This window comes from Python bivittatus, unplaced genomic scaffold, assembly GCF_059951505.1.
Source record: "Python bivittatus isolate LINGU-HERP-01145 unplaced genomic scaffold, Pbiv_v1 ctg000530_np1212, whole genome shotgun sequence".
NCBI classification, from domain to species: Eukaryota; Metazoa; Chordata; class Lepidosauria; order Squamata; family Pythonidae; genus Python; species Python bivittatus.
This window is the reverse complement of record NW_028277085.1, coordinates 9364413-9387196: the sequence shown is the minus strand read 5'-3', so window position 1 is coordinate 9387196 and position 22784 is coordinate 9364413. Positions and strand designations below refer to the sequence as shown.

At 43.5% G+C, this 22784-nt stretch overlaps 1 protein-coding gene across 3 annotated transcripts in view; it reads right to left on the bottom strand.

The window, feature by feature from the left end:
- PDE8A (phosphodiesterase 8A) overlaps positions 1–18670 on the bottom strand; it is a 91554-nt gene extending 72884 nt beyond the window's left edge. For all 3 annotated transcript variants that reach the window (XM_088148600.1, XM_088148601.1, XM_088148602.1), the window contains exon 1: positions 17901–18670. In XM_088148600.1, the coding sequence (XP_088004726.1) occupies positions 17901–18122 (222 nt within the window). In that variant the 5' untranslated portion in view covers positions 18123–18670. The remainder of the gene's footprint in view (positions 1–17900) is intronic.
- Positions 18671–22784: the final 4114 nt, after the last annotated feature.

Sequence of the window (22784 nt, the reverse complement as noted above, 5' to 3'; positions counted from 1 at the left end):
CTTTATAAAAACCAAACAAACAAACAAAAAAAACCCAGCTACAATTTAGGCAAACCCTTTTCTGAACATGCAAAAAGAACACGGAGAAAGAAAGAAAAAATCTCCATCTGTTTTCTCTCCAAAATGCAGCTGCTATAGACACAGAAACTTTTGTTCAGAAAAGTTCAACTTAACTTAATGTGAGAGTTTGATGATTTGGCAGAGAATCATATTATTCCTGATATTCTAAAGCTATGGATATTTTATATACACCCTCTTCAGCTCATAAATTCTTATCCTCTCTTTTCAAACCTTCTCAAGAATCGCCATCAAGACACCATGAGGACACTGTCAGGACATCTTTTACCATAGAGGTGGACAATCTAGTCCCCTCCAGAGGTCTTGGATGATCAACCCCGAATTTCTTATTGTTTGGTGGGAAATGTCTGAAGAGCACTGGGTACTTATCTTTGCCCTATCATAACTAACTGTGTCAGAAATATAACACGTGTTCTCTTGCTGTTACATCTTGCCTTGCTTTCTTTTTTCTTGGTTGCCCTGCAAAGTAGAAGTTTAAGTTTCTGATGAACTGTCAGATTGACTCAGAGAAGAAGGAGGAGAACACTGAGCTGTTTAAAGATATTTGAGTCCTGGGAAGGTAGGAAAAAAAAAAAAGCTATGGTTTTTCCAGTAGTAATGTATGGCTGTGAGAGCTGGACCATAAAGAAGGCTGAGCGCCGAAGAATTGATGCCTTTGAACTGTGGTGCTGGAGAAGACTCTTAAGAGTCCCCTGAACTGCTAGGAGGTCAAACCAGTCAAGCTTAAAGGAAATCAACCCTGGCTGCTCATTGGAAGGATTGATAATGAAGCTCAAGCTCAGATACTTTGGTCACCTAATGCAAAGAGAGGACGCTTTGGGAAAGACCCTGATGCTGGGAAAGATGGAAGGCAAAAGAGAAGAGGACAGCAGAGGATGAGATGGTTAGATAGCATCACTGAAGCAATGAGCATGAAACTGAGCAAACTCAGGGAGGCAGTGAAGGACAGGAAGGCCTGGCGCAATATGGTTCATGGGGTCACGAAGAGTCGGACATGACTTAACGACTGAACAACAACAAAAGGTAGAAAAAGTGAGAAAGAAATGCAAAAGAACTCTGCCATGATTGTGTTAGGTATAAGTCGAAGTACAGTGTGGATTTGATAGGACTTCAAGGTTCTGGTTATAATACTCTAACCACATTAAAGTATTTTCGAAGACTCCTAGTGACTCCTGTTCCCTGACTTTGCCTACCTTGAAGGGTTGACACACACACACTGAGAAATGGTGGCACTGTTCCTTGGACAGCTCTCTTTTATTACTTCTAGGAGCTCTGCTTCCCCATATTTGGGAGGCACCTTTTATTAAGACCTTCAGGCTGTAATGGAAGGCCTCACTTTTCATCCAAGTCTTCTTGATCTGAATGTGATGTGAATGTTTTTCCATCTCTCTCTTCCATTTCTTTAATGTATGCATCACATGTCTTTCATTGTGCATCTCCTCCAGAAGAAGCCACCTCTCAATCCAACTGTTTTGCTCAACTTCTGCCCAGTTTCCAACCTTCCCTGTTTGGGGAAGGCACTTAAGAATCTTTAGGAAAGTGCAAAAGCTGTACTTTTTCACTGCACCACTGGGGATTCAAAGTCCTGCTGGCTGTTTTTAGTAAATTTTAATTAAATTTACTGATGATGCTAGTTGTCTTAATTATATTATTCTATGCTTTTTAGTTGTGGTTCCTGTTGCTGTTGATTTTTAGTGTAAGTCCCCTCCTGAATTAGGTGGGGGTATCAGTGATGTAATAAAGAAAGAAGAAACAGTTCTATAAATTCTTTCCATGGTGCAAAACTCATCTGAAGCTGAAAGCACATTGTTTCAAGAAAGGTGACTTTCTTATGTCCAATAGAAGTTGTTCCCTTCAAATGGTTATTTTACCCTGCCAAATATTGCTTAACACACTCTTGTATGTCAATACTCTCCTCTAGAGCGCCTAGGAGCCAAAAAGCAACTGTGGTGACATTATATTAGTTTCATAAACATGTTCTCATTCATTAATGAGTTTTGCTAATACTGTGTACCAGCCACACACACCAAAAAGTTAAAGTCTTTCAGATCTCTTGTTCCCAAACTTGGAGATCTGTTGGTCTTGTCAGAGAACGTGTTATTGTAAAGAGAAAGTAGATGGCAAAGGTGAAGAACTTTTCTTCATTACCAAACGAGAGATGACCAGATGGTCTTAATCACAGTTGCCTGTACCTCTGTACATGCATCTTGTTTTTCTACTGGTAATTAAAGAAAAACAGATATTCCTCAAGAGGTGGAATTTGCATCGGGCCACCAATTTCTGAATGCCCCTCTTTGTACAGCAAAACACATGTCATTCTTCCTACAGTTGTATTCAGGGCTACAAACTAGATCAGTGTTTCTCAACCTTGGCAACTTGAAGATGTGTGGACTTCAACTCCCAGAATTCCCCAGCCAGCCATGCTGGCTGGGGAATTCTGGGAATTGAAGTCCACACATCTTCAAGTTGTCAAGGTTGAGAAACACTGAACAAGATTCTTTAAAGTATCTAGATATAGAAAACATATAATTATAAGCAATGGTTCCAACTGGACCATGGAACAAATTGCTGTAATATGGAAAGCTACAATTGTTATGCCAGCTATACAAACCAGGCCAATTCTTCAAGGCAATCCAGCCTTATGCTTCTCAGTGGAAAGTGCATACAATTCCCTCTGTAGAAGAATGGCAAATCAAATTGTGGAATTACGCCTCAATGTCTAAATTAACTTTGTATGTGAAAAACAAAATTGACTCAGACGTTAGCTCAACATGGAAACCATTGCTGGCCTAGAATTTCAACACAAGCTTGTACCACATCTAAAATGTGGGCTTCTCTTAATATGAAGTCTTAGCATTTAAGTCCTTAATCATCTGTTAAATAAGGACAGATCTGACTAGACGATCTAGACTGACTAAAGAGAAATTACTATAACTTACTTTTTTGCTTCATCTTTTGTCCTATGTTGATTATTGCCCTTGATACTTACATACTAAGTTGATTTTAAAATTAAAATACTCTGCAGCTTTTAAATTGACATAGGTGATCTAGCTGTGTAAAACCAAGCTAACATCATACAGAAAATTCTTATCTAACATATTCAATTTTATTCCATTTCACAAGGTTTATGAATGTCTTGTTTATTCATTACGTGCCTTATTCTTTTATTGTCCACTTTTTCTTATTTGTCCTTTCTTTCTGTTTCTTTGTTTGTCCTTTCTTTCCTTTAAAATGTTTAATTAATTAAGAAAAATTAAGGACATTCCAGTCCATCCAAGACCAGAGCAAACATTTGACCACTCTGGACCACGATGCTGATCGATCAGTAGTGATCTAGCAATGTGAAATGTAGAATCTACAAAAATCAGATGTAGAAAAGCTTCAGGTCCCACAGTGTGCAATGGAAAGACAAAAGCTCAAGATATCACTCAGAGATTGAATCATAAATGAGGAAATTTGACAACAGAGTAAACATAGCATTAAAATGGAAATACAAATGAGCAGGGCACATTGTATGTTTTCCTGAAAATAGGTGGACTCCAAATGTGACATGGCTGTGGCCCTACAATTTATTTATTTAATTTATTTATTCAATTTCTCCCCCGCCCATCTCCCCCCAATGGGGGACTCTGGGCAACTCACACAAAACATTAAAACCATAAATACAATTACATACATTTGGATGACCTTCTATAAGGAGAGATGGCCCACAAAAAGAGTTTGGTCCAACTGGACACCATAACAAAAAACCAAATGAAATCTGTTGAAGCCGCCACTTCAGATATCAACATTACTCAGATGAATACAACAACAAAGTGATAAAGTGAAAGTGAACAACTTCTTAGAAGAAAAATAAACATGACAAAGAAAGAATATACCGCATTTCTGAGCATCCAAAGCGTTTGTGACCAGCTTATCTTAACAGTAATTCTAACCCCAAACCCCAAAGGAGGGATGTGTAGATTGTAGACTGTGTTCCTCAGACAAGTCAAAGCAAGCTGCAATTCCTACTGCATAAGACCCATATTGCAGGCAGAAGGATGGGCTGACATGAAATTTAGCTGCCAAATTCATGATTAAGATGAGACTTGAACACTAGTCTTGCCCTGTAGAAGACTGCTGCTATCCTGTACATATTTCCCTGCCACTCCCTCTCCTCACCACCACCACCACCTTCTGCTCACCATCATAATCATTTTGCCCCAGTTGGCTGTGGATTGGGTAGCCTGTGGAAATGCATATGATACTCAAAAATGGTGTGCATCATGGATCTGCTGGCCAATGTCTGTCTTCTTCTTAGCATGCAGCCTTTCACTTGGGGCCCACCTAGATCTCTGAGCCTCAGAGCAATAGTACAGCAGTCCAGAAGCGGCACAACTGAAGAAGTGCCACTGAATTCCATGATGCTTAATGCTGAATAGATCCCTGCTGTAGAGTGCTTTGTTAACCACCCTACCAGATCAACTCCTGACTGATTCAAAGAAAAGTTCTCCTTTAAATTTAGAGTAAACTAGCTCTGGATTTGCAAACAAATCCATGGAGTCCTTGCCTTGCAGTTTCTTATCTTTACCCAAGCAGACAACCCGTGGAGTGGCCTTGTGCATTATAATATCACTCAAAAGTTAACATTCTTGTGTTTGATAATCTGTTTTTCCCAAGCACTGCTGAACCACAGAGGACTAATAAGAGCATTGGGATCTCTAAAGGCAAAGTGCTTCTGCAGGCACGAAACACAATTACCCAAGTTAGTTTGCAAAGAATATAATACCCTGGAGAAAGAACTCTTAGTGCAATCATCAAATCACCCCCATTGGCTTCATGACGACCGCAGCATCTAATCCATGATGACTCTGCTCTTCTGAACTGCCCATTAAGACCGAAATCGGATATTTACCTAGCAGTGTGCCCCGCTGAAGCCAGTGGTACTTATCACATCATTGACATTACATTGTAAACCATGGGCTTGTTGAGTAAGCCAGCATTGGCTGGATTTGTACAATGCGCTAAACCCTAAATGATGGTTTATAAAACTGCAATGGTTGGGTTTGCAAAAGAGCCTTACGCAAACAAAGCAAATTGGGGCTTAATGCAATGTGCAAATTAAGCCTGTTCTTCTCGCCAGGATAAATGAAAGATGACCTTTTCTTATATGTTTGTTCTCCATACCCTCTGTAAGCCAACTGCCCATATTGCATAGCTGTGGTTCAGCTTTGCATCTGTCTTAGAAGCCACATATGAGGAACCCGCTGCACACCAAGATATACACCATGGTTTCAAAACATAAGTTCCATTAACCCCAGTTATCCCTGGCATCTGTACTGAGAAAACCAGATCCAAGGCAGCTTCCTCCATTACTGACTATAGCCTTTCTTCCTTGAGCCTATTTCAAGAAAGAGATGTTTCTGGTACTCTCGTCCCTCAATAGAAAACAGACCTTGTGTCTTCTCGAGGAATTTCTGTTCAACACCCTGGGCAATCAGACTCACATAACATATGCAAGATATTAAACCAGACTTTAATTAACTCAGACAGGAGGAACGTGATTCATAGGATATGAATCATAGCATTCTCAGTGGAAAGAAAATATTACACTGTGCATATGTATATCGGCTAGCATTTTGCAAGCATGATGTTTGAAGGCTACACATTACAGTCAGTTGCCCTTTTTTTCCTTCCATCAACAGATAATGGTTCAAATAAACAGATTAGGTGGCATAGCGGGCATCAATCCTGCTCTATCGCCCACAGTGTGGCGATAAAAAAATGAGAACAGAATGCTACAAATGCTCATTTGGTTAACCTTACACAATCTGCCCTGAATCGCTGCCCAACGGACAATAAAGGACATGATTATCTCTGCTTTTATATCACACGGAAAGGCTGCCAGGGATAATACCTTTAGGAAGGATCCGAAGACCTGGCTCTGCCACCGTGCCTGGGGCTCCAGCAACGATGGGCATCTCTTATAATGGCTATATTGAGCTGATATAGAATGAATTCCGCTGCTGACTGTAATTTTCTGTTTTTTAAATTGATTAGGGACAGTTTTTATCTGTTTGTATATTCGCTTTTAACTTATTTTTTGTTGTTTTGGCCTTCTGTGAGCCGCCCAGCGCCGCTTAGATGAAATGGACAGCCGTATTGACGGAATCAATGATAAAATAATCATCATCATACCCAAGCAATTATGGGGCAGGAGGAATTCGCTGGCACACAATTTGAACTTCATTCACATTTATTAAAAGAGGATACACAGGTTCCTATTTTTAGTTCATGACCACAAAAGAAAGTAGTTCTGCAAACAGCTTGTTAGTAGAATTCAGGTGATGGCGAGTGCATCAAATAAATATGGAATAAGAGAACTTAGACAAAAAAGGATTTCCCCAGGATTGGGGTAAATCATCTAATGGTAAGAGATGCAAGGCAGTGGGACAGTTTGCATTGAGGGGTAGTTGCTATGTCTCACTGGAAGTCTTTCAACAAAGGCCGGATGGTCATCTAGATCCTACTTTGAGTTCAGGGTTGGATTTTCAAGTCCTTTCACTTCTCATGAAACTCAGAAGAAACTTCTGTCAATGACAACTAGCCATGACAAATCAAGTACAGTCAACTTCAGAATAGTATGGCATTGAATAGCAGATGTTGACCCAGGGGGACAGCAGAGGGAATTGTCTTCTGAGTCAGACCATCTAGTACAGCCCTGTCTACAGCCCTGTGACTTATACATGGCATCAGCTAAGTTTGGACGATATGTTAAACCTACAGCCAACCTTGTAAGCTGCTATGGCCAAATGTATATAACATACTGAACCCTAACTGAAGAAACAATAGTATGCTTTGGCATGAATGTGCTCAACATGTGCTTTTCAATGCTCCAAACTGCCTCTGAACAGTGATTCTTTTAATGGGACCAAAAGTAGAAATTATTTCATACTCAGGGAATACTCATATTAATTATGCCTGATTTAAATAAATGTTGGTTGGTACTTTGCAAGGGTGGGGCAGCCATCAGAATGCCACTTGAAAGTCAAGTGCAGCCCACAAGGGCAAAAAGTTCCACATACTGCAAGAACCCAGTTGTGTCTGTTTGGGATTTTCTAGGATTTCAGACAGGGATTTTCTCAGTCTTTCCTGGAAAACACATGTTCTATGCCACTAGTCTTCCCTAAAAGTCTTGCTAGAGGCATCCAGTTGGTTCTTATATACAATAGGAATGTCTTACTAGTTGGAACATTAGGCCTTCTCAATTCACACAGGATGGAAATAATGTGCCATAAAATTATTTTGAACATGATCTTGGATCCAAATTTGTTCCCACCATGATGAGCATACCTTGAGAAGGGTATTCCATGAATGTATTCGGTGAATTCTGATTCATTCATTCATTCATTCATTCATTCATTCATTCATTCATTCATTCCACGTTTATGATTCTCTTTTGATAACAAGCCTCTCTACTGGATCAAACCCCTTTTCTGGATTAAAGGGACACTATTATTCTTAAGAAGCAAATTGTGGATCCAACTCATTTTCCATTATCCTTTCAAGAAACTGACCTTGATGGTCAATGCCAAGTCCACTGGCAGAAAACTGTATTTTGTTTTAAATCCCTGCTCCAACCCTTTGGGACACGTATGAAGGGGCTATTAATGCTCTAACATAATAGGAAAACCTTCTTCCCCCAGAAATGCTACTGCTTGCCCTCAGACAGAATCTAAAGCCTTGCAAATTCCACTTTTCAAAAGATACAATAAATTGTAATGATGGCCGTGTTTGCACCCTACAAGTCTTTTGCTATTTCTCTTCAGGCCTTAAGCTCCTGCTCCTAGAGATTCAAAGCTACAACGCAGCTGGATTCTCTCCAAATACACCTTTACGCTCCATTCAGCCCTCTCCAAAGGGATCCTCCAGGTATGTTTGATGCCTCCTCCTGTAACTGGCCATGCGACCGAGAGAATGTGGGAGTCAAAATACAACAATTCTAGAAAATGGGAAGCTGGAGAAGGCGTACAGGGGCCTCAATCATTCTACAGATTTTAACATTCTTTATGACAGGAAATTGGGCAAACCAATGCTCTATGATTAAGGCTGTATTCATACCAATACTCTCTTGGTTTCGTTCTTAATTCCGCTTTGGGGGTAGATGCAAACTTTGTGCTTTTCCACGCACAACCAGATGCAATGGTCCGTGCAAGTTAATGTAAATCGAAGTGGGAAAAGTGGAGGAAGTAAGAGACACTGGCCACGAAGTGTCGGGCAAGGCAAAGCAAGTCTGCTCAAGCTGTGCAAAATATTTGCCCTTTGTTTTGAAATAAAGAAGTTGTGTTAAGAAACCAGGAAGTGGGATGCAATCATTAATAGTTCACGCTATGTGGCATCAATTGGGTTTCTACCTTGCCTGCAGATCTGCAACAAATCAAGCAATGTACATTTGGGTTAAGCCAGCCTTCTTCAATCTGCTGCCTTGAGCAGAGGTTGCAACCCAGAATTTCCAAGCAGCACGGCCATCAGCTCCATGCATCCAAAGGGCTCCGCGTTAAAGAAACTAATCAAAGTTGAGATCAGGGGTGCATACCTGGTTGCTCTCTCCACAAACCAGTCACTGAGATTAGGACAAAAATTAAATTTGATCTGATTTACATTTATATTAAATATGACAATCTTTGGAGGGCTTTGGGAGATATACCACATGTGTATAAAGGGGGGCTTAAGTTGTGCAACCTATAATACAGACTTTTCCGTTGGAGAGAACTTTTGAAATAGGTCTTACAAATATTTTGCACAACTTGTACAGACTTGCCTTGTCCCTCACTTCCCAGCCAGTATCTCCTCTTCTCTCACTTGGATTTAAAATAACACAATAAAGTTGGGTGAACTATTGCACCTGGTTGTGTATGGGACAGATACTCTACACAATCTGCTGCTTCTGTAATGAAGAAAAATTTGCAATGACTTCCCTAAATATTTCTGTTGAAAGCTCTATTATTTATTATGGACCAACAGCTTGGGGTGAAATAAACACTTCCCAAGTAAAGAAAGAAACGTGCAACAGTGCAGATGGAGAGAGCAAAACGCTCTGTATTTTAGCATCAAAGCCCTTTTAGAGGACATGCTGTCAGCAGATGATTAACTTCCGCTATCTGCTATATTACAGAGCTCAGCTTCGCAGTGCAAAAGACAGGAAATAGATCACTTGCAATACTGGGGAAGGCTAAAAAAAGTGCAATTGGAAAACAAAGAAGAAGATAGTGGATAAGCGGGGAAGCCCTTTATCAGTGCCTCTCCAGATGTGTTGGATTTTCACAGGGAAGCAGCAACTGGATGAAAAACAAGGAAGGAGAAGGAGAAGGAGAAGGAGAAGGAGAAGGAGAAGGAGAAGGAGAAGGAGAAGGAGAAGGAGAAGGAGAAGGAGAAGGAGAAGGAGAAGGAGAAGGAGAAGGAGAAGGAGAAGGAGAAGGAGAAGGAGAAGGAGAAGGAGAAGGAGGAGAAGGAGAAGGAGGAGGAGGGGAGGAGAAGGAGAAGGAGGAGGAGGAGAAGGAGAAGGAAAAGGAGAAGGAGAAGGAGGAGAAGGAAAAGGATACAGCAAAGGAGAGATCAAAGAAGTAGACATATAATGAAGCAATCAGACAAGTTATCCTGCCCAATGTATAAAAACTCCTCATCTTTACCAATGAAGTATATATCGCAACCAAACCATATTTGCTCTCATGACACATCTGGGCCTCCCCCCAAAAATACAGAAAAGCTTATACCGATATATTCCAGGGTGGAAACACAGACTGAAAATGCAGGCTTGCTCAACCGATCTATAGAATGATCACAAGCAATGCATGAATAGAAGGAACTGGTTGTCTCTATACAGTATCAGTATATTTGAGATGGGATCTTAAAATAACTAAGACTCAGGGACCAACTCAACCCGAGCTTGTGTGGTGGGGCTCCTTTTCTGTAAATATGATGGATGGGAAAGAACATTATGGGAGAGAAAGTAGGAAGCAGAGATTACACCATTATACCATGGTTGGTTCACCATGGTTTAGTGAATAAGCCACAACTGTATAGGTTCACACCTCCTGAGCCTTAAACCCCAGTAGCTGCTTTCATACAAATACTAAGCCAAAACAAAACAAACCACGGTCCGACGTAACATAATGGGTGAACCACACCACACCAAAGACAGCCTGAAACCAGGAGGAACTGGGAACAGCAGCCTTCCAGCTGCAGAAGTTCACCAGCACGAACATCATGAAAAATGAGGACCAAAAAACTGGCTGAGCGGGTATGAAAAATGTTGCTCTGGACACACAAGGAGATGGAAAGTTAGTGCAGAATTCTGCGCAGAAGTGATGCATGGTTCTGCCAGAGAAGAAGTTTAGATGCACCAGTTCCCATGCACACGCCAGGCATCTGTTCAAGAGCGAAGAAACGCAACTAGCTTTGGAAAATATTGAGTCCAATTGAAAAATAGTTTCAAGACCCAGATTCTGCACGTCCTTCTGGCGCCAGATGCTTGTTTGTAATCCTTGTAGGTGGTAGGGACCATGTCACTGGCGTGCTGGTATCACAGGCCAGGATCATGAATCACCCTCCCAGGAGTTTCTGCAGCTCAGGTTCTCTGATTCTTGGCAACTTGCTGGAGGAGGGGAGAGAATGGGGGAACGCACAAATCAAGACTCACGGCAATTCATTCCCATCAAGGTAAAGTATGGCAGGAAGCCACTCGGCAAGAAGATTGTGGAAACCACAGCCTTGTGCCTCCAAGTTGGGTTGGCTCTGCAACTCCAAGAATTACCAGTCAGCCAAAGCCTGCGTCCACTAGGAATTTGGGAAAGGGCAGCTCCATGACGTCTGAAGAATACTAGATTTGCAGAAGGCAGAGGGGTCTAAATTAAGCAAGGTTAAAATGCTTTGGGGTCATTTGTGATTCAACTCATCCATTGTGTTAGAAAAGGGATGAGAACAGCCCATACTTCTTCATGGCCCTCAGAATGGGCACCCCTTTGGGGGGTGGCGTGAAGGGGCAAAATTGTTGCTTTAAAAACCTTTAAAACCCCTGACACACACACACCCAGGGGACGCTGCCCACTCGTGGCATATATTACTCTACACACACCCATCTTAGCAAGTTGGATGTACTGGGATTTCACATTAAGAGAGAAGTTGATTTATTGGGTGTGCCATATAATGTGAGCACAAACCGTTACATTCTGTTAACCCAATTTTAGGGGTAAGCATGTCATATAAACCAACTGTTGTTGCTTTTTAAAGCCTCATAATGGCATCGTGTGGGACGTTCTCCCAAGCAGGCAAGTGTTTTATTTGAAAGCAGACTGATAAATCATATACCTTTATTTGCCAGATGAAAACCGTATCTTATAAGTGAGAAAAGTCAGAAGAAAGTCTATCACCATACAACGTCTGATTCCCTCTCTCATCACACACACCCACACGCAGGCATGCACACACACACTAAGCTTTCACATAATGCAAAAAAGAAACATTTGGATTGTATTTGTTTATTACACAGTTTTAAAAAAGGAAAGGGATGAAAGCCTGGGAGTTTAATTTTAAGGCCAAAAGTTCAACTGACAGCCGAGAAGGGAGATCTGGAAGAATACACACTTCAGATCCTGCTATTTATTACCTCCAATTCATCAGAAGTTCATATCAGCCAGAATTTATGACGCTCTTAAATTGCAATTTTAATTCCTTCCAACCGAACGCAAAAAGCCAGAGCTGTAATAAATCGGTCAACTTCTGTTCCAACGATCGTGTCTATGCTGGTTTCCTAGACACAGTAATATACAGCCTAAATGAGTTCACACATGTGGCTTTTTTCGTTGAGGCTTAAATGGGTTGCACAAACCCAGCCATCGTGGTTTGCATAACCACGAGACTTGCCTTAGCATGAGGAGAGAACCTAGCCAGCTGTGGCTTAGTCAATAAACCGTGGCTGACTATGACATGCGAGCTACGTCTACGAAAGAGCAAAAGGATCAGATGATGGGAAAGGCCTTTGAGTAAAGATATTAAGGTTTCCCTCACTTGTGACTCTCCAGATTCTGCGTAGGGTTTTGGGGACATGTACGTTGAGTCCTTCCAAAGGAGAGCAAACTGAGGAAAAGCAAAACACGGTATTTACCTTTTTCCCTTATCTTCAACAACTCAAAAATGTTTTTAAAAACCTTTTATCAATATAGTTTATTACTGTACATAATAATCTCCATGAACACACGGCAGATGGATAATGTTACAGGAGGATGTTCTTTGCTGGGAAAAAACTGATCAGGTGAACAGCCAGTTTATACCTTTCATAATTTGAGGCCAATTTATTCAGGAACAGGAAGGTACAATTAACTCACCAACCTTCTACACCAGTGTTTCTCAACCTTGGCAGCTTGAAGATGTGTGGACGTCAACTCCCAGAATTCCCCAGCCAGCCATGCTGGCTGGGGAATTCTGGGAGTTGACGTCCACACATCTTCAAGCTGCCAAGGTTGAGAAACACTGTTCTACACAGTTCACATTTTAGAAAAGAAGACCCAGAAGGAGATCAAAAGAATATGCCCTTACACACTGGTAAAATTAAAGGACAGTAAAAGCTCTGAAGCCTGATCTTCTAAGCATATTTTAAAATCTACATGTTATATTTATATTCCAATCAAGATGGAATGCCTAACGCCATTATTTTTCTTATCACTATTTTCCACCACTGTTTAGTTCCATACATTCCTCTAAGCTACGATGTGCTTAATCACAGTTTGATAACACAAGCCACCATGGGTTTGGTTCGGCATTACGGCTGAATAGAATACATACACCAAGCTTTTTCACTGCGGTTTACTATGACACGCGAATGAGCAAATTCTCATGAGCAGTTATTACAATAATCTAGAAGGGAAGGGCCTATTATTCTCAGTGTTTTTATTTACCAACTTTCTCCAAAGATGCCATATTCTTCTTTAGCTGCCAGTTTTTTGCTTTTAGATTTAATTGGATTTTGATTTCTACTTTTGTTTTCTTGGTTTTTTTTTTTAAATTCTTGCTGCTTTAGCATGTGTTGTTTTTATCACTGTTTACCATTCTGTATTTTATGTTTGTAATTTACTTGCATGGTACCCAGGGAAGTCTCACGATGAAGCAGTTTAGAAAGAATAATAAATGAATTAATTATGGTGCCTACAAAGCCGAACATTCTCCCCCGTCTATTAAAATAGACTTGACCGACGGGTAAACTATAACCAAGTACGTCTCCCCTTGGCAAGCTTTGAACAAAACTTTGAAGAAATAGGAAAACCAACCTTGGTTATTAGAAGAGTTAATACTATAAGCTTAAAAAACCATGATATGAATCATGAAATGGCAATGACATCATTCAATTTATATATATGCAGCCAAGGATGGATTATCCAAAAACACAAACGTATTAAATTAATAGATACAAAAAAGAGGGGCGGGGGGAAACTGCAGTGCATGGCTCACATTCTTAGGGTATTCCTCCTATTTTTATGGCTAAAGTGATTGCACCAGTTTGTTGACTTTTAATGCCAATTCAAAGTGGGTTTTTTTCCACAGTTGACCATCTCAGAGGCAGCCATTTGGTCTAGTGTCACACACCAAAATTCAGCTGCAACTAGAAGGATACTGCATGTGTAAACCTGCACAGGACTACACTAATTTCCTTGGCTTTATTAAAATCCAACAGGTACTAGATCAATGCTATCCTCTTTAAAAAAAAAAAAAAAAAATCCTACAGGATGTTATTCACATTTGTTCTGGTCACCCAGTCAGGAGCAAACATTTTCACGGAATAGAATTTTAGTTTAAATTATACCCTTCCGCAAAGAGAAAATAGGCGGGTAGCTTTCCTACGCATACACCTCTCTACAGTAATGGCACAGCTTGTTACTGCCACAGATTATTTATAAAAGTCCAATTCAATATTTTCCCGATATTAACAAAATAGCAGGAACTGGTTGGAACTAACGCTACCCAGGGTAAGAGGTCTAGAGCGCAATACTGCCCAAGGCTGAGAAATCTCAAAGTGAGATGCTAAGGAAAAGAAGTAACGGAGCTCCTGACGCTGAAAAGTAGATATAGAAAGAAAAGGGGGATATCCAGCTTGTGTTCCTGAAACAGAAAGGACAACTGCCTCTGTTCTGAAGGCTGAAAATCTGCTCGGTGCTGTTCATCATTCTACAAACGCTGCTCTCGCTTCTCAAAAGTCTCATGACAAAGTTCTTTCAGTGTCACCTATCCACAATCCTGGTGGAATGTATATATATGAACAGAAACATCCAGAAATGGAAGAGGAGAATTGTCATTTCCCATCCTCTTAGGGCATATCCTTTTTCTAAGAATCTCAGCCTTCGGAAGACAGAAGAGCCTTGCCAGAAAAGAAGGTGGCAACCTCAGGAGAATGCAAGTTGTTAATCCGGTAGCTAATGCACTAGGAGCGTAGGATGCTGTCTCAGATCATGTCAGATGGTCAAGTTTTCGAGCTTGGTATTGACAATGCCAGTATTTTCCAACTTCAGCAACTTCCAGATGTGGGAGCTTCAACTCCCAGAATTCTCAGTCATGGCCATGTTGACTGGGGAATTCTGGGAACTGAAATCCACCTAGCAGGAAGTTGCCAAAGCTGAGAAATGTTGACCTACACTAACACTATGGTTGCTCTATAGGGGTTCGGACAAGAGTTGAACTCAGATCTACTTAAGATGCACTTGAGTCAATGGTCTACCACCAAACTCCAGCCTTTATTTATTTTTATAGATGTATTTATGGAGCGCCTACATCAAGAAACAAGGTGGCTCTGACTCACAACAACAGATAAAAACACAAAATAAAAAGCCTTGGATCGTCTTGACTCCAGCTACCCAGATAGCAGCACAGATTTCACAAGTCGCTTTTAAAAAGAAAAACATTTTTAAACCAAAAAGAAGGCCAATTCTTTAAAAGCCTTGCTGGTTTTAAATTCCTTTAGAAGAAAAAAGGCCCAGATAAGAAGGATCTTCACTCTATTTGAAAGTGATGGCTAAAAATGATTATAACTCTAACAGCCCATTCAAATACAGATATTTGTGGGTAGATATTAATGCCCAACTATTGTGAATATGACTATTCATATCACAGATTTAAGCACTTCTTCCGAGAATGCCCTTCCCCATGATATAAAATGGAAGATAGAAAGATTATCCTTCGAGGAAGGATTGTAACAGAAACAGAGAAGGAAATCCCACGTGTATGTTTTGCACACCAAGGTTCATTCTAGTAAATATAACCCCATGTCCTCAATTTTTGATACCCACATATTCAGTTAAATCGAGTATATAAAAGCTGGGCTTGCTTATCTAACTGCACAATTTGAAGATTAATCTACGGTCAGAATATTGATTAATATGATTCTGCGGGAGGCATCACATTTATATGTTATAGTAGGTGTGAACACAGCTACTATGCTTGATGAACCCAGCTTTAAGGTTCGTGTGAACCCAACCAGGGTGTCTTTCCCATCTAACTTGTGCTACTAATGGTTTACTATATAGCTAACTCCAAGCTTTCTAGATGTAGCCCTTCCAAGAACAATAATGTTGAAACACTTCTTGAAATCTCACTGATAATAACCAGAAATGCCATTTTAATGAAACATCATTTGAGGCAAATTAAGTAATTTGTAAATCTATTCAAATTCTGCCAACACCTCAAAACCCTACTTCAGCTACTTCTTGAATTTCCTTCTCTATGGGCTAGATAAAATTGTTCTGTGTAGTATTTTTAATACATCTACTAACCCTCATTTAACTGTATTTTGTATGACCCTTCGTTGTATCTTTTAATAAAAATACCCTTTTTTGTCTTGATATCCATGTGAAACCTTTTTGACTGAACTTCACTAGTGTACTACAAATTTCAGTAATAGTGCCTTAGCGTTCTAAAAACGTGAAATGGCTCTGCATTCAATGATACAGATCCTGCAAGGTCTTAATCCTACAGATTCTGATTCATAAATAGGAATAAAATAAATATCCTCAACACGCCTGCACTGTTTGTCACAACCTGACTCTTAGTCTAAGTTCTGGCTCTAAGTTAGATTTCATCTCCATCAAAACCCTCAAACCTCACCCCAAAGTCTGAATTTATATACTTAGTAAGCGTCAACAGTACATGTCTTCTTGGTGAGCATTAATCACAGCTAAAGGTTACCAGCTTTACTTAAGTCACATAACAAAACCATAGAAGCATAATTAGACTTTATGTGATGCTAAATACCAGGCGTTGTTGGATCCCCCAATGTTGTTTGTTTTATTTTAAAGTAAGTGGAAGAGGAAAGCTTTCATTTTAGTCAGGGCAGCAGAAAGACATTTTTTAACTCTTTACCTTGAGCAAATAGCAAGCGTAAGAAGGAAAATCACAAATGCCTACAAATTAAGTATCAGGCCTCAGTCTAATTCACTGGGAATTTGCTTCTTAAAAAGACATTTAGAATTGCAATCGGTGCTGAAGTCGGATACTCTGTTTCATTGCAAATATTCATTTCAGTAGAATTTCCTGCAGTATAATATCATAAAGGGGAGGTGGGGAAACCAAACATTAGCAGTAGATTATCTACAAAGTTTATCTAAAGCTTCAGTTTAAGCCTGAATCAAGTTGGGCTAAAAGACTTGGAATTAATTTTATGTTTTCATCTGCAAGTTTGGGACAGTTTTAAGACCATACACAAAACCCTGATTTGGCCTAACGATACCAAAGTACCAGCTGCATTTCCACTGGCAGATCGTAAGCCATTTTCTATCTCAGCCAGTCCTACATCACAGGAGTGTTGTAAAACAGAAATGGGGGGGGGGAGAACATGGAAACTAATATATGCAAGCCAACCCCCTTGATGTAAACGTGAGATGGAAATGAAATAATAATTAGTAATAATAATTTACCTAGATATATTTGGGGACTTAAATTTTAATTTTTTTGAGTCAAATGTTTCTAGAGATTTTTGTCTTTTTGGCTTTTGTACATGAATCTTCCTACATTTTGGGGCACCTTTCACCTGTGCTAAACACATTTGCTTGGAAATTATATACCAACCTACTCCTGAAACATCTTACAGACACCAGCTGCAAATCCACCAGCTTCTTTGATCAGAACTACACAGTCCAAAGACCAAACAATCTCCTCCATTCTAATAAATGCACTTTTAAACCATTTTTTAAAACTTCTCACGATTTATCCTCCTGTAAATTTTGTTCTTAAATCTGTCCAGGGAACTACCCACAAATCCCCATAAAGCTGGTGCCCTGTAGGTGCACATAAAAAAGAAAAGCAACAATATTGTGTCAATGTTTCCATCTATTCTGTTTCTGCTTAGAAGGGTTTTTAAAATAAACTTTCACTTATGCAAACAAAAACTCCAGCCACGCAGAAGGAGGCGGAGGGGAAACTATAGATCCTTTGCTGCCTTCCACTAATTTTGCACAAGTCCCTTTCTGCAACACACCTACAGGCCCAAGGTGGGGGGAGAAGCATTTAGAATAATCTGTATTCTAAAGTTCTCTTTCCAGACTGACCCAAAACCCACAGAAGAAGGGGGGAAAGAAAAAAAAAGGGGGGGGGGGAGACCTCCAAAATCAATTTTTTTGAAAAAAGGAAGGACAGTAACACTTATGAAACTCGCCGCTCGACAGATAAACAGCCACCTACCAGACAACTCACCAGGGGCCAGTGACCTGTTTGGTGTGTCAATAAAGTCTCTCTGGACTCTACAAACTGCCCCCCTCCCGCAACCCGGTCCGAAATCCCCAAAGGACGGGCTTTCCCCCCCTTACCTTCACGCTGGATCGCTTGGTTCGAGATTCTGCCTCCATGTTGTCCCGGGAGTCTTTTTTAGTAGGATTAGTTCTCAACTTGTACGAGGTGGTGTTGGAAGATTTAATGAATAATCCAGGAACAGGATTGCCTTGCTGTGACGAATTGGAGTCCTCCGGATCTTTGTTACTGTGATAAACCACCCGGCTGTCAGATATATGAATGCTCGGAGCACAACCCATGGCTGTTTTCTTTTCGTTTGTTTTTTTAAGCTGCTAGATCTCAAGGTTACTTCTTTCTCTCTCTCTCTCTCTCTCTCTCTTTTTTCCTCACTTGGGAACGTTGTCCTTTTCAAAAATGGGTTAATAGGCTGTATCTGCTGGCTGGCCCAGGGTCTCAGTCCACACCGCCAGCTGTTTCGTAGGCAGGGCCCCCCAAATCCGGAGAAACATTGTTTCGGCCCCTCCGAACCCGACCTCCTTGGTCTCAATCGGAAAGCGCAGAGGGCGCGGCGAGGTAGATTAGGGGGGCTTGAAATTCCGACTGTGCACTTAAATCATGTCATTCTCCCCCCCCCCTTCACGCAGAATGACATGGTCGGGGGAAAGGGGAGAGGGAAAAATGCCCCCCCGTTTGGGGGGATTAAGAGAAGCGGGGGCGATGCATCACTTCTGGGCGGCGCTTCCCCAGCCCCTCTCTCTTATCAAGGAGACCTACTCCGGTTCGGGGAAGGGGGGGGTGTCAATCGAGCTATTGCAATTCAGAGGAAGGGGCGGGGGTGCCCTTCTGCTACCACCCCGGCCCCAACCCCTCGCCTTGCACACCTCGCCCCCTCCAGCCCCCACCCGCTCTCCCTGCGCACATAGGCAGCCCCCTCCCCGAGCTTCACGGAAGCCTAAGCGTGGCTCTCCAGCCGGGCTGGGAGGGGGTGGCGGCCCCCCTCCGGGGTTATGCTTCCCCCTTCATCAAGCAAGCGCCCGTCCGATTCATCTCCGCGGCCAGCCCCGCGCCCCCGACCCAGCAGCCCTTCCCCACCGCGGCGCCTGCACCCCCGGGAGCCGGGGAAGAGCATTCACACGTCCGCTCCCCTTGCCCCGAAAGGGGCTTCCCTCCCGCGCCTCTCCCGGAGACTCCAGAAAAGAAACGCCTCCCCGCGAGAAAGGCCTTCCAGCCGATGAGCCCCCAGCTGCCCAAAAAGGTGGGGGGGCGGGAGAAGAAGAGAGAAAGGAGCCGTCCGAGACAGAAGGCGGGAGGGATCGTGGCCAGCCAGGAAGAGCTGCGGGGGGGGGGGATAAACTTTAGAAGGATCCAGGCGGAAAGAAGGTCTGCTCGCCGGGGGCGGCCCCCCCCGCCACCACCGCCGCCGCCGCCTCCCCCAGCACCATTCCTCCGCGCTCTTGGCAGCCCCCCCAAAAGTGTCGGTTTTGTTTTGCACCAAAGCGCTGCCAAATCCAAGCCCGGGGGGGGCAGCCGGGGAGGGGAGGGGAGGGGAGGGGAGGGGGCGTCCGATCTGCGCGGAATGAATTAAAATGGCGAGAGAAGGGGGCTGCTCGGAGTCGGAGCCAGCCGGGAGGCGAGGCGCGGCGCGGCGCGGATCCCGGGCGCCGGCGCTGCTCGGCTGGGCTGGGCTGGGCTGGGCTGGGCTGGGCTGGGCTGGGCTGGGCGGCGCGGCTCCCCCGGCTCCGGCTCTGCAGGGGTGGCGGCGGCTGTGCTGCGGCGGCTGGCGCGGCGGCTGCTCCCCGCCGCCGCCCGGCAAGACCTCCGGGCCGTTCCGCGCGGACCGAGCCTGCTCGCGCGGCGGCCGCAGCCTCCTCGCCCGTCTGCCCCGGAGTTTGACAGCCCCGGCGGGCGCAGCGGCGGCGCGGGCGGCGGCGCAGCCAATAAAAGTCCCCGCAAGGGCTGACCTCCAGCCTTTAGTGGCGTCAATGCAAACGAGCTCCCCGGCCCAATCCGGCGCGACCGGCGGCGGCGGAGCGAACTTCAAACGCGCCTCCGCTCCGCCCGCCCTCGACGGCGGGGCTCGGAGCGCCGCGCAGCGCTGCCCGCCTGCCCCTGCAGCCCGGATGGGGGCGTCCCGGGCTTGCCCCCTCCCCGCCCTGCCCCGGGAACCCCCGCGACGGGCGGGCTCCCCTGCTGCCGGCCTCCCGCCTCTGCCTTCCCTACCTGCGCCCCAGAGCGAAGCAGAGCCCGACGGGGGAGCGCCAGCGAATGCCCGGGTCCCAGGCTGGGCGGAAGGCTTCAGAAAGTCTGACAAGAGGCCGGGGCCAGGAGGACGCGTGTCTGGATGGGGGCAGAAGTCAAGCCCAGCTGGTGGGCGGTGCCCACGCGCCCCAAACACCCCCCCCCCTCCCCGGGTCGCCTTCCCGCACTTTGGAAACCACTTCCAGAGCAGAATTCTGGGAGAGGCTTCAAATCTTGCAGAATAGCCGTCTTTGGGATTAAAGATATTTGGGTATCTTTATTTTTTTTTATTTATTTGACTCTTCGGCTCAGTTTTTTGACTCCGGGCAACTGCCTGGGCAAGTCCCTGCAGTTTTCTTGGCAAGGTTTCAGAAGCGGTTTGCCCTGGCCTGCTTTCCAGGGCTGAGAGAGAGGGACTGGCCCAGGGTCACCCAGCCGGCTTTGTGCCCGAGGCACGACTAGAACTCGCTTCTCCCACTTTCTAACCTGGTGCCTTCCTTCACCACTACACCTAACTGGCTCTCACTCTAAGAATGGAATAAAAAATTAAAGGGGGAGTACATTAGCAAACAGCTAATAAATACCAGAGAACATGCTTGTAATGCACAGTAGGTCTGCCTAATAAACTCCCAAGTGTCAAAGTTGCACCCAGTAACCTTAGTAACATTGTCACCTTTTATCCTGAGTCAAAACAAAAGAAAATGTTTTCAAAACATGATGGTTAATATGAGTAAACCCCGCAAAAGTTGTCTACCTCAACTTTTAATTCTAAGCTGCCTTGAATCTGATTTGGGGGCCTTATAAATCTGAATTGTTATTGTTATCATTAACATACAGGTCATTATTTGTCTATCTGGTTCAACTAGAGCAGTGCTTTTCAACCTTGGCAACTTTAAGATGGGTGGACTTCAACTCCCAGAATTCCCCATGGCTGGCTTGTTTGAAAAACACTGCTGTAGAGCAACCTGGCTGGGGAATTCTGGGAGATGAAGTCCACCCATCTCAAAGTTGCCAAGGTTGAGAAACACTGAACTGGAGAATCTCAGGTTTGAACATGGAACAATGGATTGTGATCCACAAAAGCAAGGGTGGTAATGAATTTGTTAGGCTTTAAAGTGCCCTGAGATTCATTTTAGATCAGTGTTGTCCAAACTTGGCCACTTTAAGATGAGTGGACTTCAACTCCCAGAATTCCCCAGCCAGCCATGCAGGCTGGGGAATTCTGGGAGTTGAAGTCCACTCATCTTAAAGTGACCAAGTTTGGACAACACTGTTTTAGGTGATTAAAATTGGACTGCAAAAAATCCAGTCAACTGCTCATCTGGATTATGCAGATTATGCAGCCCAGTTTTGGTTGTTGTCACAAGGAATGATGTCCCTCTGAATTCTTTCAAAATCCAGGCCCACGTTCCGTTTTGTTTTCTTTGGTGGTATTTTCCAAGAAAGGAGGAAAAGAGATTTCCTGGCCATTCCCAGAAACTGAGCATCAAGACAAGAATAATGATTGAAGAGATCAAAGGGGTCCTCGGGGGTCAAAAAAGTCAAGATGGCAGCCGTGAGATCAAAGCCCTGTCCCTCTCGGTCCCTGTTGCTGCATCTTCTGAAAAAGGTCTCCCTTGCCAGAAGCTGCATTACTAAATTAGAAAGGCAAGGGGAGAGGGGTGGGGGCTATTTCACCAGCAGCCTTCCTAAAAAGCCAAGTTTGGTGCCAACGGTGGCAGTGACAACAAACAGTAAATTTTAGAATTGCGGAGCATGAAACCCTGGGCTTTTAATAAAAAGAACTGTGCAGAAGAAATTTCAGGAACCTGGGAAACTGCCATCTGCCAAGTCAAATCTGGTCCAGAGCCATGGAGAACATCTGGCAGCGGTTTTCCAGAGTCCCTGCCTGAATTTTTTTCCATCCATCCCTGGACGTGTCAAGGTCCAAACCTTTGGATGTCAGATTCACCAATTTGGGGGAGCTAGTGGCTGCAACGGCTGGAAAATGCCATGGAGAGATTTGGGATGCTACGCAGAAGGGTGACTCCAGGGTTTTGGGTTGTGCCTGGCCCTTTGCCGTGTCTCTTTTAATGCTCTTAAGCCTAGTTTAGGGCGTTGCATTTGGCAACCTGCCACCAAAATGGGAGTTCTGGAAGCTGCAAAAAAAAAAGAGGGTGTGTGTGTGTGTGTGGTCCTGTTGGCCTCAGGGCGCTCACCTCTGAACTAGAGAAAGCAGCTGTAAAAGCACGAATATGTCCTTTGGGGAAACGATCCCTGCTGGATTTTGCACACCTATTCCAGGCACAGGAGCCTTGATGTTTAATAAAGTTTAATGAAGCTGCCCACTTCAATAAATTATTAAGTTGTTAACTTACCCCTTCTCTCCTACAATGGTTAGAAATGTCCTCCAACTCTAACCTTTCAGAGTTTACGGTACTTAACTGGGAATAATTGCGGCCTCTTTTCATGTTTTGATCAGCAATAGGTGCTTGTAGTTAGGGTTCCCAGGAAGACCTGCATCATCCTATGCTAGAGAAGCATTGACAAAGGCATGTGTCGGGTGTGCAGGACAACCCAGGAATCAATAGCGACACTGGCATGCATTTAAAAGAAATAAAAGTGATGTAAACAATGCCAGAAGAACCATACACAAATCGTATTGCTTGTAAGGGCTTTCCCCCCCCCTGCTTAAATAGCATTAAAGAACAATGTTTGGTTTAAACACACTTGTACCTTAGCAT